The sequence below is a fragment of the Helicoverpa armigera genome, chromosome 12, assembly GCF_030705265.1.
Source record: "Helicoverpa armigera isolate CAAS_96S chromosome 12, ASM3070526v1, whole genome shotgun sequence".
NCBI lineage: Eukaryota > Metazoa > Arthropoda > Insecta > Lepidoptera > Noctuidae > Helicoverpa > Helicoverpa armigera.
This window is the reverse complement of record NC_087131.1, coordinates 11,248,580-11,264,174: the sequence shown is the minus strand read 5'-3', so window position 1 is coordinate 11,264,174 and position 15,595 is coordinate 11,248,580. Positions and strand designations below refer to the sequence as shown.

Below are 15,595 nucleotides of genomic sequence, written 5' to 3'. Positions count from 1 at the left end.
TCTGTGGAGTGTCTGGTGTGTGGGTGTCTGTGGAGATCTAAGGGGGAGGCCTATGTTCAGCAGTGGACGTCCTATGGCTGAGATGATGATGATGAACAATCATCAGGTTGCATTTAATAGGTCTAAGAAACAAATGTTTTTTAATACATTTTCCTATCGTCTTCCCAAATAAGACCAAGGTCTTTATAATTGGAAGTACCTACAGACCTTTGTTATCAATTGATTTCCTGTACGCTTTGCCCTTCACGAATAGTTTAAACACAATTAAAACAAATGGCCGAAGATCTAATAAAAAGACAATTAAGGTCTTGGATCTTCCTACAATTTGCATAGCTAGTGGAATTGGGTGTTCTATTTTAAAAGCAGAACCAGTAAAGGCGAAACTAACCAATTTAGACTGAATAAGCAACTCCCATCTTAATACAGAGTGGATTCCCTGTCTTGAAATGTAAGCCTGAAAACTTGATCGTTTAAGTTAACAATATAGGTAGTGTGTTTACATACAATATCGAAGATCTAAGCCCAAATATATCAACATTGCAATTAACTACTGCGATTTTCAATGCACCAAACATCATTGACTCACACAAAGTTGCAGCCGCATGTGAATTAGCTTCAATCAAACACAATGCGATTCAATCGATCGCTACACATATACATACAAACTTGTTTGATAATCTCAATGATGGCCAGTTCCTAAATTAGGTCAACAATAACTTATTGTCCTGTATTTAGTACCTACTTGTGACGTTAGAGCCGCTACCGGTTGTGGTTTGTGAATCACAGAACAATAAAGCCTAGGCAATGTTCATGTAGGTAAACTGCGCGTTATGAGTAAGGTGTCGTCAATTTGACGATTGCTTGCATTTACCTGAAAAATTACCTTCAGTTTGCAGATAAAATGTCTTTGGTGTGAATTAAAAATGGTCCTTTTAAACCACAAGAGTTCGATGCTGCGTATCTATTTTAGCGTTGAAGAATTTGATAGAAAAATACTGCAAAAAAATTGGTCCAGGCGTGTTTGACTAATCACTGAACAAACAAAACAAAGATCCCGTCGAATTGAGAACCTCCTTCTTTTTGGGAGACGGTTAAAAATAGCCTTAGCTATAGTTCTTTGTTCGTTTGTTCTAAACTTCGATCAGGGTCTAAACGCATCTAAATGATGCTACAGTCTATAATGGACATTAGAAGACCTTAAAAGGTACAGGAAGAACACCTCACCTTCATAAAGATAGTTCACACAGTTTATTTGTATGTTTGTCACTCAATGACGCCGTAACTGCTGGATAATAGAGGAAAATTGTACTTAAACGTAGGATGTAAAGGTACGCTTTGACTGGGCCGCAACAACATAACACTTATAGGTGATTGTTAGATAGAAAAACAACATTAAAAGTGGCCTCTGGTAATGTGGGCTATGAGCAATTTTTTCAATACTTTTCACATAGGCCTAGGCTTCTATATTTCTAAGTAATATTTCTCTTCTCTGTCCTTAAGTTTCTGATATCATTGTTCTTGCTGTTACAAGGATGTCTCTCCCATTACCTTTGACTCTGGCTTTCCTCTTTCATACAATCCATCTATCTCTTTAGTTTTATTCTTCCTCTATGTATCTATCCTCTATACCTATCTCCTAACTCATCGGTGGCTTAGTCACGTTCCTCCTCATTTCATCTCCAACGATTAAACCTATTGTTATTTAATCAAGACGAGTCGAATAGGTCATGGTTAGTTATCCTAATAATAATTACTATCATGTGAGTCACTAACTAATTCCATATACGTCTGAATCCGTAGGAAGCCATTATTTTGCCGTATAAGAAACTTGTGCTATCAACTGCCTACGCTTGAGCTCGTTCTGACATTGAATTATGTAAAAGTCTTGATAAAGAAGTGTAACTTGACATACATTTTGTGTTACGAAAATTGTTTGTTAGGTTTTAGAAAATTTTCTTGAAAGATATTATCTACTTGTGGGTACTTGCAGGTATCTGTCTAATCAACTTAGGTGTATTGCTTCTTTAGTTTAAAGAAAAACAGCGTTTACTTTTCAAAAGTACTTTACTTACAAAATAACATACACATAACTAAAATAGTTTGCACCACCAGTCCATAAAAAATATCCAGATGGAAAGTTCCCAATATACGTAATATTGATCATCAACTAATCTTCATCACGTTATCTTCCAGGACTCGTTACCCCGCGGCCATCACACTCTATCAGCCTCATCCCACCACTTACATCGAGGCGCGCAATCCTTCGACGCCTCTTCAAACAGTAGCGGAATCTCTTCAACGCACGTCGTTGAAATCCACAGCACGAATGGCTCAGACACGTCGTCACGGTGGGGCAACTCCCTTGGCAGTCACGGGTCTTCATCAGGCCTCGTTTCCATAGCAACGGAGAATAACAACGTCAAGTTCACTGCTCCTCATTGTTTAGATAACCTACAGCCCCCTAAAGAGTCCAAGGATTTGCCGACTCCTTCATCAACGCCCACGACGTCAAGAAAGTCTCGAAGGAGATCGAATCTCTTTACCCCCTCGAAAAAGGGGGATGATAGATTGAAAAATGGGGAGTTGGGGTCTGGTAGAGCGATTCCTTTGAAGCAGGGGTATTTGTACAAGAAGAGTAGTAAAGCTCTGAATAAAGAGTGGAAGAAGAAATATGTGACGTTGTGCGATGATGGCAGGTTGACTTATCATCCTAGTTTACATGTAAGTTTTGTTTATATATTTTGCCTTTGTTTTACGTGGTGATGTTATGTTCTGTTAGGGAAGTAACTAGTTGATTCTGTATCACTCAGAATAATTCATTTTGGTATAGTTTTGAATTACTTGCTTTGCGTGAAAATTCCACTTCTTACTTATATCTCCATACTCTATGCTACTTTCTCGACTTACATTTGAATTTGGAACAAGTTTTTTTTTTTCTTAGGATAATACACCAACCTTCATGGTGAAAAAAATTAAACCAAACCTCTTAATTCCAGGACTACATGGAAGACGTGAACGGCAAAGAGATCTCCCTTCAGTACGTGACGGTGAAGGTCCCGGGACAGAAGCCTCGGGGCTCCAAGTCCATCATCACGACGGTACCCGGGTACAATGGGTACAGCAGTCTCGATATACATGATAGCATCGGTGGACTGTCTATTGGTGAGTTTTTGTGATTTGTGTCAATTATTAAGTGGCAACTAAGGTAGATAACTAAATTAGTTCATTTCTAATTGAAAGTGTTTTTGTGAAATGAAAATCTATAAACCCTGTGTTTATAGATTTGTTCTAATTGACAGTACATAGATATCGATAAAAGGCGCATAGATGTGTTTCAGTTAGCAACGATATTTCATGCTGCTTTGCCAACAGATGTAGGAAACTTTTTAAAGATTTTTTCATTATTAAGAAAACAAAAACACTCTATTTTAATTGCAAAGAATCAAACTAGATATATGGTTTCTGACTTAACCTAACCAACGCTTGTACGTTATATACTTTTATCCCTCGTTGCTCCCAGCAATATATTCAACTTAAATGGTCCATTTCAGGTTACAAAGACAAGCCAACCCGTGCCACAGACAAAGCGCTAATGTCAGCGTTTGACACAATGAAGGAGCCCGCCACCAGCCGCCAATCCCTCGCTTCAGAGCCCGAACTCGGATCCACTAACGGACAGGACAAGGATACGCCGCATGTCAAGAAACGACATCGACGCATGAAGAGTAGTGGGGTTAAGAAGGATGGGGATGAAGGTTAGTAGAACAACTAATGATTGTGTTTTTGTGACTGTAATGTGGAACTTAGATTATGGTGTTAGCATAAAGCAACCGATTAAGGGAAGCATTATGGACTCAGCTGAACTTACTAAGATTTGAAAGTTAGCCCTCAATGATTCAGTTTACTGTTGTTTCTTCTGCTTTTTGGTCTTTTACTTACTTATTCTTTATTAATTAATTTTTTAAATTAGCCTATGCTGTCCCCTTGCTGGGCAAAGGGTTAGCCATAACCTTCATTTTTCTCTGTAGGTTGCGGTATACTTTTTTGCCCAGTACCCGAGGAAGGAGTTTCTTTTGTCGCCTTCTATTATCAGGGGTCCATTTTGTGGTTAAGCTGGCCCACTTTTCCGGGTGCACTCCGCACATGATTATTCATTAAATACATGCTCAAAATAATATTCTAATATTTCTTTCTCCTCAGACGGCGAATACGCGACCTCCTGCGAGTTCACAATAGTGAGCCTGGACGGCAAGCGCTGGCGCTGGGAGGTGTGCGGCGCGGCGGGCGGCGGCGCGGGCGCGGCGGGCGCGGCGGCTGCTGAGCGAGATGCATGGGTCGCCGCTGTTGAGGCGCAGATATTAGCGGCTCTGCAGGGACGGGTTAGTAACACGATAGTTCACAATCTTCACTGCTGTCTAAAACTGTTAAAAAGTGTCTAATAGGTTTTCAATGCGTGCATCCGTGCTCGTTTCGTGTCATCTTAGAGCTTTTGAGGTTGTGGCCCATGTGCGGCAACACTTATAGACCAGCGCGGAGTGAGGCAGATCGGTAGAATGAAGCAGTTTCTACATAATCATAATTGAGCTCTCTACGCTGCCCGTATCGTGAACGGCCGACTGATCAGACGGTTTCCACGACGGGCTACGTTGCCCGCGACACACAGCGAAACTCCTTAGAGTGCATCTACACGGTGCAAAAGTAGCTTGCGTATCTTGAGACACATGCGCAGGTTACATGCATTTAAAAAACGTGCGGGTCCAGCGACTCGCGCGTGTACCACCCCCGTGCTCTTGACACTTGCGCATGTTAACTTGCTCCAGCTACATGCACCGTGTAGACGCACCTTTAGAACAACAATGTATAGCACGTTTCTAATAGTATTCTCCTTACCCACAGACGTCCCGCCAGCCCATGCCGACCGGCGCCAACTCGACGGGCGACGTCCGCGCCACGCAATACATCCGCAGGGTACACGGCAACGACAAGTGCTGTGACTGTGGCGCTGCAGGTAACATAACATACTAATATACACAAATATACAAATAAAACATACATATTATACACACATATACCCGGGTGGGCATCCAAACATTAGCAACGAGGACTTCACATTTAAATTCAATCTAAATTGAAAATCAATTCAATTTTAAAAGATAATTTTATAAATTGTATAAAAAGGAAAACAGGTTCTAATCAAGTCAGAGCTGCAACTATGAATATGTCAACAACTCAAATACAGAAAAAAGCAAAATCTTGTTCTTTCCCACGATTGAATCCCATTTATTTTCCCATTGATTAAAAAATATTTTAACTATTTTTACTTTCTGAGGCGACAAAAATGTAAAATTTTTATGTTCAACATGCTATATCTGAACGATTTATTTCTCACTTTAGATCCAGACTGGGCGAGCTTGAACCTAGGAATACTGATCTGCATCGAGTGTTCGGGCATACACAGGAACCTCGGCTCACATATATCGCGGGTACGATCGCTGGATCTCGACGAGTGGCCGTACGTATTTATTTCTTAATAATACGTAATCATTATAAGAATGTGCATATTTATCGGTAGCTATACTAATACCATAGCTAATTACTTAAAATTTTTATTGTTTCTTTTGTAAATACTAAATCCATTTGAAAAATTATTTCTCTGTTTAATTGTCACGGATAGCTTAACTATTCCCAAGTAACATAGGGTATATTTTATTCGGGTACGGGTAGAAGTTTTCCTGGATGCAGGTAAACCGCAGGAAAACGACTAGTTTTTAAATATAAAGTTTATTTCAAATAATACGCACAGTTCTTGTCAATTATTTCTATTTTTTCATTACAGATTGAGCCACGTGAGTGTCATGGTGTCATTGGGTAATGAGCTCGCGAATTCAATATGGGAGGCTGACCTCAGGGGTCACGTCAAACCCATGGCCACGTCTAGTCGAGAGGAGAAGGAGAGGTAAGCGCTTAACAATTTGAGTTATGTGAGTGAGTGATATGCGTACCAAGTTGGGCTTACGTGTCTGCGTGTATGTCTCGATTTGGGAACCCGAGAGCGTGGAGTGACAGCTTTTTTATCGTCCCACTGCTGGGCACAGGCCTCCTCTCATACGGAGAAGGATTGAGCATAGTCACCACGCTTGCTCAATGCGGGTTGGTGACTTCAGACTTTACTTACAGTCCAAGTTTCCTCAAGATGTTTTCCTTCACCTTTTTATCAGCCATTGATGTCTAAGATTACTTAGAAAGTACATACAACATTAGAAAAGTTGCATTGGTACTTGTCTGACCTGGAATCGAACCCACTTCTTTATACTCGAGAGGTTGTTTCTTTACTCACTAGGCCACCAAGACGAGAGCGTGCGAGTGCGAACATGATAGCGTGCGAGTGCGAGTCGAATATGATAGCTTACGGCTGCGAACAAGGGAGTGTGCGAGTACGAACATGAGCGAAACTGTCGCGAACCAAGTCTCATCACTTTTAAACCTTTTCATTCCAGGTGGATCCGCCTGAAGTACGAGCGTCGCGCGTTCCTGAGCAGCGAGCCCGTCGCCACCGGCACCGAGGCGCTGCGCACGTGCGGCGCGCGCGGCGGGGTGGCGGCACTCGCGCGAGCCCTGTCCGCGCCCGCGCGCGCCGCGCCCGCGCCGCACGACCGCGCGCTGGCGCTGCGCGCCGCCGCCGCCGCCGGGCACCTCGCCGCCGCGCAGCTGCTCATATGGGTCAGTACATGTCACGATGATAATGATATCCTCCTAGCCGATATCGGCCACGGCGGCTGTTCTCATGTCAGGAGATCAGCCAACTGCGAAGGACATATTTTAGTGCGCAAGCATTTGTGTAGACACAGGTGCACTCACTATTCCTTCATAGCCTGAAGAGATGGCGATGGCGTCCAGAGAGAGATCAGGCGCAAGACTGACATTTACGTGCTCTCCGATGCATGGGTGTATCAATCACTAACTTCCAGGCTCCAGGCTGCTTCGTAAAAGTTACTAAAACCCATAAAACGATTTCGGCCTGACCCGGAAATCGAACCCGAGATCTCAGCAGCCGCGCGTGCAACAGCTAGAAGCGTTCACAAACTAATTTATTGAACACTAGCCGTTTTCCCGCGGTTTCACCCGCGTCCCGTGGAAACTACTGTCCGTACCGGGATAAAATATAGCCTATGTTACTCGCAGATAATGAAGCATTCCAATGGCGAAAGAATTTTTAAAATCGGTCCAGTAGTTTTTGAGCGTATTCATTACAACCAAACAAACAAACAAAGTTTTCCTCTTTATAATATTAGTATAGATTACTTTAACCCCTTCCATAAAAATTCAAAACAAAACACTTACCAATAACATTTTGTCCACAGCACAACGGCAACCCGAACTACCCGGACGCGGACGGGCACACGTGCGTGTTCTACGCCCGCGCCGCCGCCAACCACCTGTCCGGCATCCCCACGCAGTACCCCAAGAACCTGCAGCTGTCCTGCCCCCTGCACCCCGCGCCCCCGCACTCCTCCGCCCCCAGCTCCAACACCAACTCCACCAGCTCCAACTCCAGCACCAAGAGCTCGCTCAAGAACCCCGAGCCTGAGTGCAACTGCATCATCTTCGAACTTCTCAACGCCCAAAGCGCAAGTAAGGCCCTCGTCGAGCTGCTCATCGGGCTACAGAACAACCAGTACATGAATGGCTTCGATCACAACGGTGCTAGCTTCGCACACAGTACACTGGGCCGACCATCCCTAGGCCCCAATCTCTCATTAACGAACGGAAAATGCGGCAGCGTAGTATAAAACAGTTTTTCTAATCTAATTGTCGGTTTTGAATTAATGTTGATATTTGTGACTGAACGTTGTTACCGTTAATGGTATATTTATACTTAATTCAATCACGTGCCGCAGTTTGGTAATGCGTGAAACAAGTTACGGTAGAATATTCTAAAATTATTTGTTGATTATTCAGTTGAGTTATGCAATAAATATGTTCAAATATTTATTTTGTGATATGCCTTTTTATTTCCAAATTTGTTTTATTACAATTTTGATAAATATGAGAGAGATAGTTTTTGAATAGCCATGAAAGAGGCATTTAAGTTTTCGTAGTTTTAACAAAATTCTAAGTATATAAATTAATGTGTATTTACGAAACTGCGGAACAAATATTTTGTATAATACATGTAGTGTATTAATATGTAAAACGTATACATATTACGCACGACTGACGGTACATTTGACGTAATCTCTGATTCTTACATGAAAAAAAAAACACATTTCGCGAAATTTGTTAAAATTCCGTGTCTGTCAATTTAAAAAAGTTAATTAAATTAGACAAATTGTTAGCGTAATTGAAATTGAATTATGTAATTTTTGAAGTGTCATGCTTAGTTATTTTCACTAGGCAGAGATACTTGTGGTTTGAGACACTTATTAGGATAAGACAAAAATATGCAGCTCTCGTGGATCCACGGAATAAATAGAATTTATTCAAAAAATAATCTCTTTTTACAAACAGTGATAAATTAAATATACAACTTATCTTTCCTAATAAATAGTCTCAAGTCGATCCGATATTTTTTTCATTACGTATTACATATCCGGTGTTGATAGTTCAAATTTTTAATACAATTTTTTTCTAGTGGCGTAGTGTAGGTACCAATTGCATTTTAGGACCCATAATTTTAAATAAATTAAAAAAAAATACTTACAATAATTATATTTTCCCCCCATAATTTTTCACATAGTTAATATTTCAAGTGTACTGCAAAGCTGTCTATACAAATATTAATCTGTATGTGTTTATTTTCTTAATGTCTATAGTTACAATAGATTAACAGTTACGGTGTAATACCGATAGTGTGCTACCGAAGTTATATAATAGCGAATTATACTAACAGGCATACGTAATTATATCTAGAACAACTAGTCGTATGTGGCGATGCGGAGTTAGTACCAATTAAGTACCGATAGACCGAAATTATACGGATTTTGATACATACATACGGATCTCGCTCGTGCCGGATTTACGGATCTTGGTCGCGCCGGATTTTATAGTTGGGATTCTATCAAAATGCGTATAGTGGATGTTTTAATATAGATTTACAAGCAGTTCATTTTGTAAGGTTACTGGGTGAGGTTAATATAACAAGTTTCAGTAATAAAATAGAATTTTCGTAAATAAAATAAAAACACCCGAAATGAAAACCTACTTTTGTGGGAAATCGGTTAAGTTACCTCATCATTCATATGGATAGACAAAGAAGTAGCTGATCTCACAAATATGTATTTCGTGCATGGATCAAAATGTTTTTTTTTTTAAGCTATTACTTAAAAAAAAAAACATTTTGATCCATGCACGAAACAGCACATTTTTAAATTAGTTACAATATCTAGTATATTATTTACTTTAATAGTTATATCAACCTCCCCAGTAACCTTAAAACCAAGGTACTTATAAACAAGTTTCCATAAAGAGTCACAGTTTAGCATAGATGTTATACTAATCGTTTAGAAGCGAGATCTCAGCTCAATGCTATTTGTAGGGTATAGGATAAATTTAGTCGTAACTTCTCATGCTTTACCCTAGAGCCTATGGGTGCGTCCGTGGTTTTTTAACTAGAATACATTTATTTATATCAAAAAAAAAAAAAACTAGGCATAACATACAAAAAAACAGTTTTTCTTTCTAAACTTCGAAGGTTTTTTTTCAATATGAATGTCACTTTAAGACGTAATTTGGAGTTCTCTAATGTTAAAGAACCATGGACAAATTAACATTCCAATTTGTAAATTATTGAGCACCCTAAGGCTAAATAGTCGATGTGATAAACTTTAGGTCTCCCTTAATAAACCAAAATGTACTGACCCTTCTGTGCCTATTCTTAGGTAGTACGCTTCTCGACCATAGTCTGAGAGCTCTAGGCTTTTAAACCACGTATGCATCACAAAGCTCTCAGACTATCGTTCTATTTCCAATTTGTAAAGTACTTCATTGTATCGCGTTTTTAGAATAATGGACACACTCAGAGACATTTAATGGTTACTTAAGCCGTTCCTTAGTGCAGAATTTCTATGAGAATCTGTCACTATAAAGGAGTGACTTAAGTAATCATTACATGTCTCTGAGTGCGGGGGTAAATCCTTTTCAATGTTTGCTTTCGGTTTTTGATTACATTTTGTAATTTATTGGAGTTGTTTTTCGACAAGTTTGATTGACATTACGAATGATTATGGACTGTAATTAAACGTCTTAAAGAAGCATTTTTGCTTGACACAGGAATTTAAACGGGAAGGAGTTCTGTTTCTGTATTCATTCGTGAGGCCAATCCGACTTAGGCATAAATTAGGAGAGTTTATCAAAGGAAATATTTTGTGTTTGCAATTTTGTGGTACAGCCAACAGGACTTGGCCTGTAAAGATTTGAACGTCATGTAATCTAACAAAACATATTTATTGATTTATTTTTGTCTGCCAATTCTGTCTACCTGAATATTTTTGCTAATCGGCTGTGAATAAGCCTTTAAGCTATACCACCGCTGTTTGTGCTAAAGATTTTATTTTCAAATTGTTTTTGAAACCAACTTTTTCAACACAGGCCAAGAATTTGATTGTATATTTTGAACAGTGATCGAAACTACTTGGCTAACTCTAAGAGGGCTTTGTACAATTAAATCTAAAATTTAATATTACTTATCTATTCGTTTACTTAAAACGTTACATGTCTTGTAAATGTTACTTATTATAGAAAATTAATTCATTTTAATTTACATTTACGAAAAGTAAAGAAAAATTAAGTTCTATTTGTACATTTAGCAATTAAAATCGTTTACCGACGCAGTATTCGACACATTTGTAAAAAAATCACATTAGAATTTCTGGCACTCTGTATAGTGTATTTTAACTTTAATTTATTTAAGTCCTCTGTTGAAATTTTATTAATAATTTTAAATTATGTTATGTTGCGTTACTTGATTCGCAAGTTTATTAAGATTTTTTAAAGTTTTTTTTTGTAAATTCTTTTTAGAAGCCAAAGAGCTTAATTGTAAATATATCGTATTATGCAGCTATGCGTTTGTTAGCTGTGGACAATTCTTTCGTTATTGTAATTTTTAAGAGATCCGTTAACGTTTTTTCTTGTGAGAATAAAATGATAAGGACGTAACTTGGTTGTTTTACTGAATTACACGACATTTGGAACATTCCTACACGTTTACGATTATCTATTTAATCGATACATACAGTTTCAACAAGGTAAGTATGTATATCTCAGCGTTGGTACGTTTACAATTTACCTACCTGGAGTAAATCTACAAGCTTTCCATTCGGCAGGGCACAGACCCAATCACTGGTGACTGGTGAAAACTTATGCAATAGACGATATCACACTAATTCCAACGATTCTTCAACGATATTTTCTTTTACTGTTACTCATTGTCATGCAAGATACACATAAAATCATGCACACCTTTAGTTAAGTTACATTGGTACTTACCTGATCTGAAATCGAACCCTAGCACTTGAAGAGGCATGAGCTTCAACCACTTGGCCGTCACGACTTTTTGCTAGAGGTTTATTGGCATTACATAAAAAGTAAGAGAAATAACATTTAGTATGTAAATTCGATGAGCCCTATATACTTAGAATAATCTTTTAGGATTACATGGATGTCCATTGGGAATACGAATAATGCCTTTTGAATTACACAATTTAGTCTCGTAAGCTTCAGGGATTTTCAGTAAGATTGGATAAATCTGCGACGTTATTGGATTGTAATTTGGGAACCGTTATCTAGGTAGGTACTTAACTTACTAGAGGTAATAGGTAAGGTAAGTACAAGAATAAGAATTTGACTTTAATCAAAGTATTTTTGGTTTGGTAGATTTTGGTCCTGTAGGTAGTCTGTAGGAATTAAAAATTCAGGCAGAAAATATACTGCGGAATGTCGGAAAAAGGTACTCTGAACTTTCTTAGAATATTACCACAGCTGAATAAATAATAGTACTTATCTATTACATTTAGTTATTTACACAGATTACGACTACATTAGCAGGTACAGATAATAAATAAGAGATGAAGGTACCATAGGCAGCTGTAAAAGCAAGTAGATAACTAAGTAGGTTCTATATTAAGCACCTCAGTATAATTATCTAGTCTGGTACCTAATTACCTAAAAAGCCTGGGAACTCGAGACCGGCCTTGACCTACTTCCAAATACTAACTGGTTGGTGTAGACAATTTTGATGAGACGCTTTAGTTTTTACTAGCTTCACAGTGCGGTGGCGTTGTGTAATTTGAGATAATAGCTTAAAATATTATTTTAGAATTATGTGCAATTAAGTAGGCTACTCTATAGACCATCAGCTTATTGTCAATGGCTTTAAAAAGCCCCGTAGATCAAGGCATGGCAGAAGCTGTCTGGGTAACGGAAAATAAGTTATTTTTACGCGACTATTATGATTATTCCTAGATTGATAGACTGATTGCAGATTATTTATTATTCTCATACTACAAACACACTTTGAGGATTATTACTCAAAAGCATAGGTACTCCACACAGCTACCATTCCACGAAAACCTCGCACTTCATAAGCACAATGCAATACTATATTCCGTCCAAAATTGCCACGACTAACAGCAGGATAATCTTATGTTTACCACAAAAGCCAGGAGCAAATTGTTGCGTTTATTCAGCTGTTACTGAGCTCAAAGGCACGGTGGAAGAGTGGAGCATTGAACCTAGAGCATCCTGTCTGTGTAATGTGTATACGGGGTGATATTTGAGGCGTTTCCGCGGTTTTGTGGCCTATAAATGAGGTTCTTACTCTACTTTTATCGTTTGTTGTTGTGGAAGTAGCTGCCAATGTGTGTAAGTTCCTATCTAAGAAGTATGATAGGTATATAAATGAGGTAATCTATATTGTCATATCATTGTTGTTATAGAGGTGGCATTGCTGTAAAGGGGTAAATCGCTATCTAAGAAGGATAGATAGGCTAAGTTTTAAGTTAAGGAATGAGTGCAGTATTGTAGCTATATAAAATGTGATTAACTTTGATCATATGAGTAAATATTTGCGTTTATTCAGCTGTCGACGCTGAACTCAAAGGCTCGAAGAGTGGAGCATTGAAGCGAGAGCATCCTGTGAAATGTGTATGTAAGAGGTGGAATCTGAGGCGGCTCCGCGGTTTTGTGGCCTATAAATGAGATACTCTATAATGGTATATAGTGTATTTTTATGGCAGAAACGTAGTGAAAGGCAGTGTGTTAATCTATGTAGTTCTAGTTACTTAAGTTTATATGGGTAAAATAAAACGTAGTAAAGTTGTAGATGGGTAAGTAGTACCTAATGTAAAGGAAAGTGTGGCGTATTGTTATGGTATAAACGTGCCCAAAATTCAAATACAAGAGTATTTTTTTTACATCGACACAAGAGTATTTTTTTTATCACATAATATGAGTTAAGTATTTTATTTTATCTTTTACCTACTTGTATTTATATAGATACAGTTATCGGCACGGATATTGAGCCCTGACCTTCACCTGCGCAGAAGCGATTTACTGCCTTATTGCCTTATGCGTACGGGTGCGCAAAGCGATCCCCACTCTTCCTCCGAGAGCTCAATATCCGTGCCGGTAACTGTACTAAAGTATTCTTTTCATTCGCAACTATGAATGGCTAGAGTTGCAACTTCTTCTCTTTTATCGCCAGGTTAAAAAGACAGACACGCATATTGTCACCCTCAGTTACCTACATACCTCCTTCAAAACATCATGAAACGCAGTAGCAATTTTACATCACCGTGAGTATAATTTCCTGTACTTACAGCGAGTGCAGTGAGAACTCCGAACTCTTCTGATTGTGTTTGTTTGCACTCTGCACTACTCTGCAGTAAGACGTCAGCGGCAGGTAACAGAATTTACGTCTCGACGAGTGCGGAGTGAGATGTGCTCAACTTTGGCGGTAATTTTGGTATTTATTTGTTTTTCTACATGTAAGTATGCATCGTAAGGGTAAATAAACAGGTAAGTTGAGTCAGGTAAACAACCTGTTTCTTTATAAGTGAGTGAATAGGATTGTATTGAAATATTATACCTGCACTGATCGGTACCTACCCGTATAGGTTTGTCTGTACCGGTAACCTGTTTCTTTATGTAAGCACCCTAACGGATGTAAAAACTATCTATTCTAAAAACTTTTCTTTTTATATAATAAAATAAAAGTAAATATTTTTGGTTTTATTTAGTACCAAAACTTAAAGTAATTGTTCCCGATTTTTTTTCCCGCAAAACACACTACATAATATTTTTAAGTTCGAACTCTCATAAGAAAGGAAACCTCTATAAGTCCTAATTCCAGTTACTTCTACCGGAAAGCGAAACTGACAACACACAATAACACTATTATCCGCACTACCCGGTCGAACCCGGATAATGCTTCTAAAATACACCTGAGAATGACATTCACGATTGGGGTATTAAATATAACAACCACGGTCGAGAGGTTTGCACACGCCATTTGCTTAATTCGTAGATTTTGGGGGGAGAAAAAGTAAATTCACAAAATGGAACTAATAATGTGATTTGTAGTTTATGATAGGTTTTCGATTGTTATGGCAACATTGTCTATTCCCTACCTCCTAGTAAGATCCTGGTATAGGAATTATCGTTGAGAGAAAGCTACCTAAACCTAGCTTTCTAAAAGTAAAAGTTTTTTACCGACTACAAAGTCGAAGTAAATATGATATTTGCCTCCCTTAACTGTACGGTTCTCTCATAAGTCACTTAATAAAAATAGCCATATAAGTAAGCCCTTCCACATAATACTTATTCACTTATCAAGTCATCAGACTCAAAAACATTTTCACAAAAAAGAAAAACGTCCAGCTTCAAACTATATTGAAAAAACGAGATCTAAAAAACGTACAATAAATCTTTCTAGATAGTTCTATCAAATTGGTAAGGAGCGATCAGCCAAATAATAGTTGAACCGGGACGGTCATTCAGTTTCTCTGGCTCTTATTGAATTTCCATTATCCTTGGCTCTATTCAGTGGGCGTGTCTGGAACATTTCTTCTAGACTTTATTTGCAGACGAACTTGGTTAATGTAATTTTTCGGCTTTTGTAAGGAAAATATCGCGAGGAAACTGGTGGTCGGTGAGACCGGCGCCCGTATCACGGAGCATAATTGTTTCGGGTCTGGCAACCACAATACTTATGTGTGCGTTAGTTTCTTATGAAAATCCGAAAGTGAGAAAGTACGTTACGTACGTTTTTAATAAAATATTATACAAAGGAAAAATAAGTATTTTTTTTTATACCCTCGAGTCTCCGTACCTAACTACTGTATCGATTTCATAAATTCCTTCACTGCTGGGAAGCTATACTATCCCCGGCTGTCGTAGGCTATATCTATTTTATCCCGGTACGATAAATAAGTAGTTTACAAGGAATGCGGGGGAAACTGCGTAGTTACAAAGAGCTTGCGTTTGAGCAAGGGTTTAACACCAAACCCACATACCGTAGGCATGTAGGACAAAGGATAATACAGCAAAAGTGAACAATAATATTATTATAAAGTTAGCATACTAAGTTATGAGTAAGTAC

General features: G+C 38.6%; 1 protein-coding gene across 5 annotated transcripts in view; it reads left to right on the top strand.

Moving 5' to 3' along the window:
* The window catches only part of LOC110374324 (centaurin-gamma-1A), a 235,305-nt gene extending 226,829 nt beyond the window's left edge, over nucleotides 1–8,476 (top strand). For all 5 annotated transcript variants that reach the window (XM_064037111.1, XM_064037115.1, XM_064037112.1 and 2 more), the window contains 9 exons: nucleotides 2,194–2,721; nucleotides 2,997–3,162; nucleotides 3,552–3,755; nucleotides 4,201–4,379; nucleotides 4,897–5,008; nucleotides 5,395–5,512; nucleotides 5,837–5,956; nucleotides 6,498–6,720; nucleotides 7,362–8,476. In XM_064037111.1, coding sequence (XP_063893181.1) covers nucleotides 2,194–2,721; nucleotides 2,997–3,162; nucleotides 3,552–3,755; nucleotides 4,201–4,379; nucleotides 4,897–5,008; nucleotides 5,395–5,512; nucleotides 5,837–5,956; nucleotides 6,498–6,720; nucleotides 7,362–7,790 — 2,079 coding nt within the window. In that variant the 3' untranslated portion in view covers nucleotides 7,791–8,476. The remainder of the gene's footprint in view (nucleotides 1–2,193; nucleotides 2,722–2,996; nucleotides 3,163–3,551; nucleotides 3,756–4,200; nucleotides 4,380–4,896; nucleotides 5,009–5,394; nucleotides 5,513–5,836; nucleotides 5,957–6,497; nucleotides 6,721–7,361) is intronic.
* Nucleotides 8,477–15,595: the final 7,119 nt, after the last annotated feature.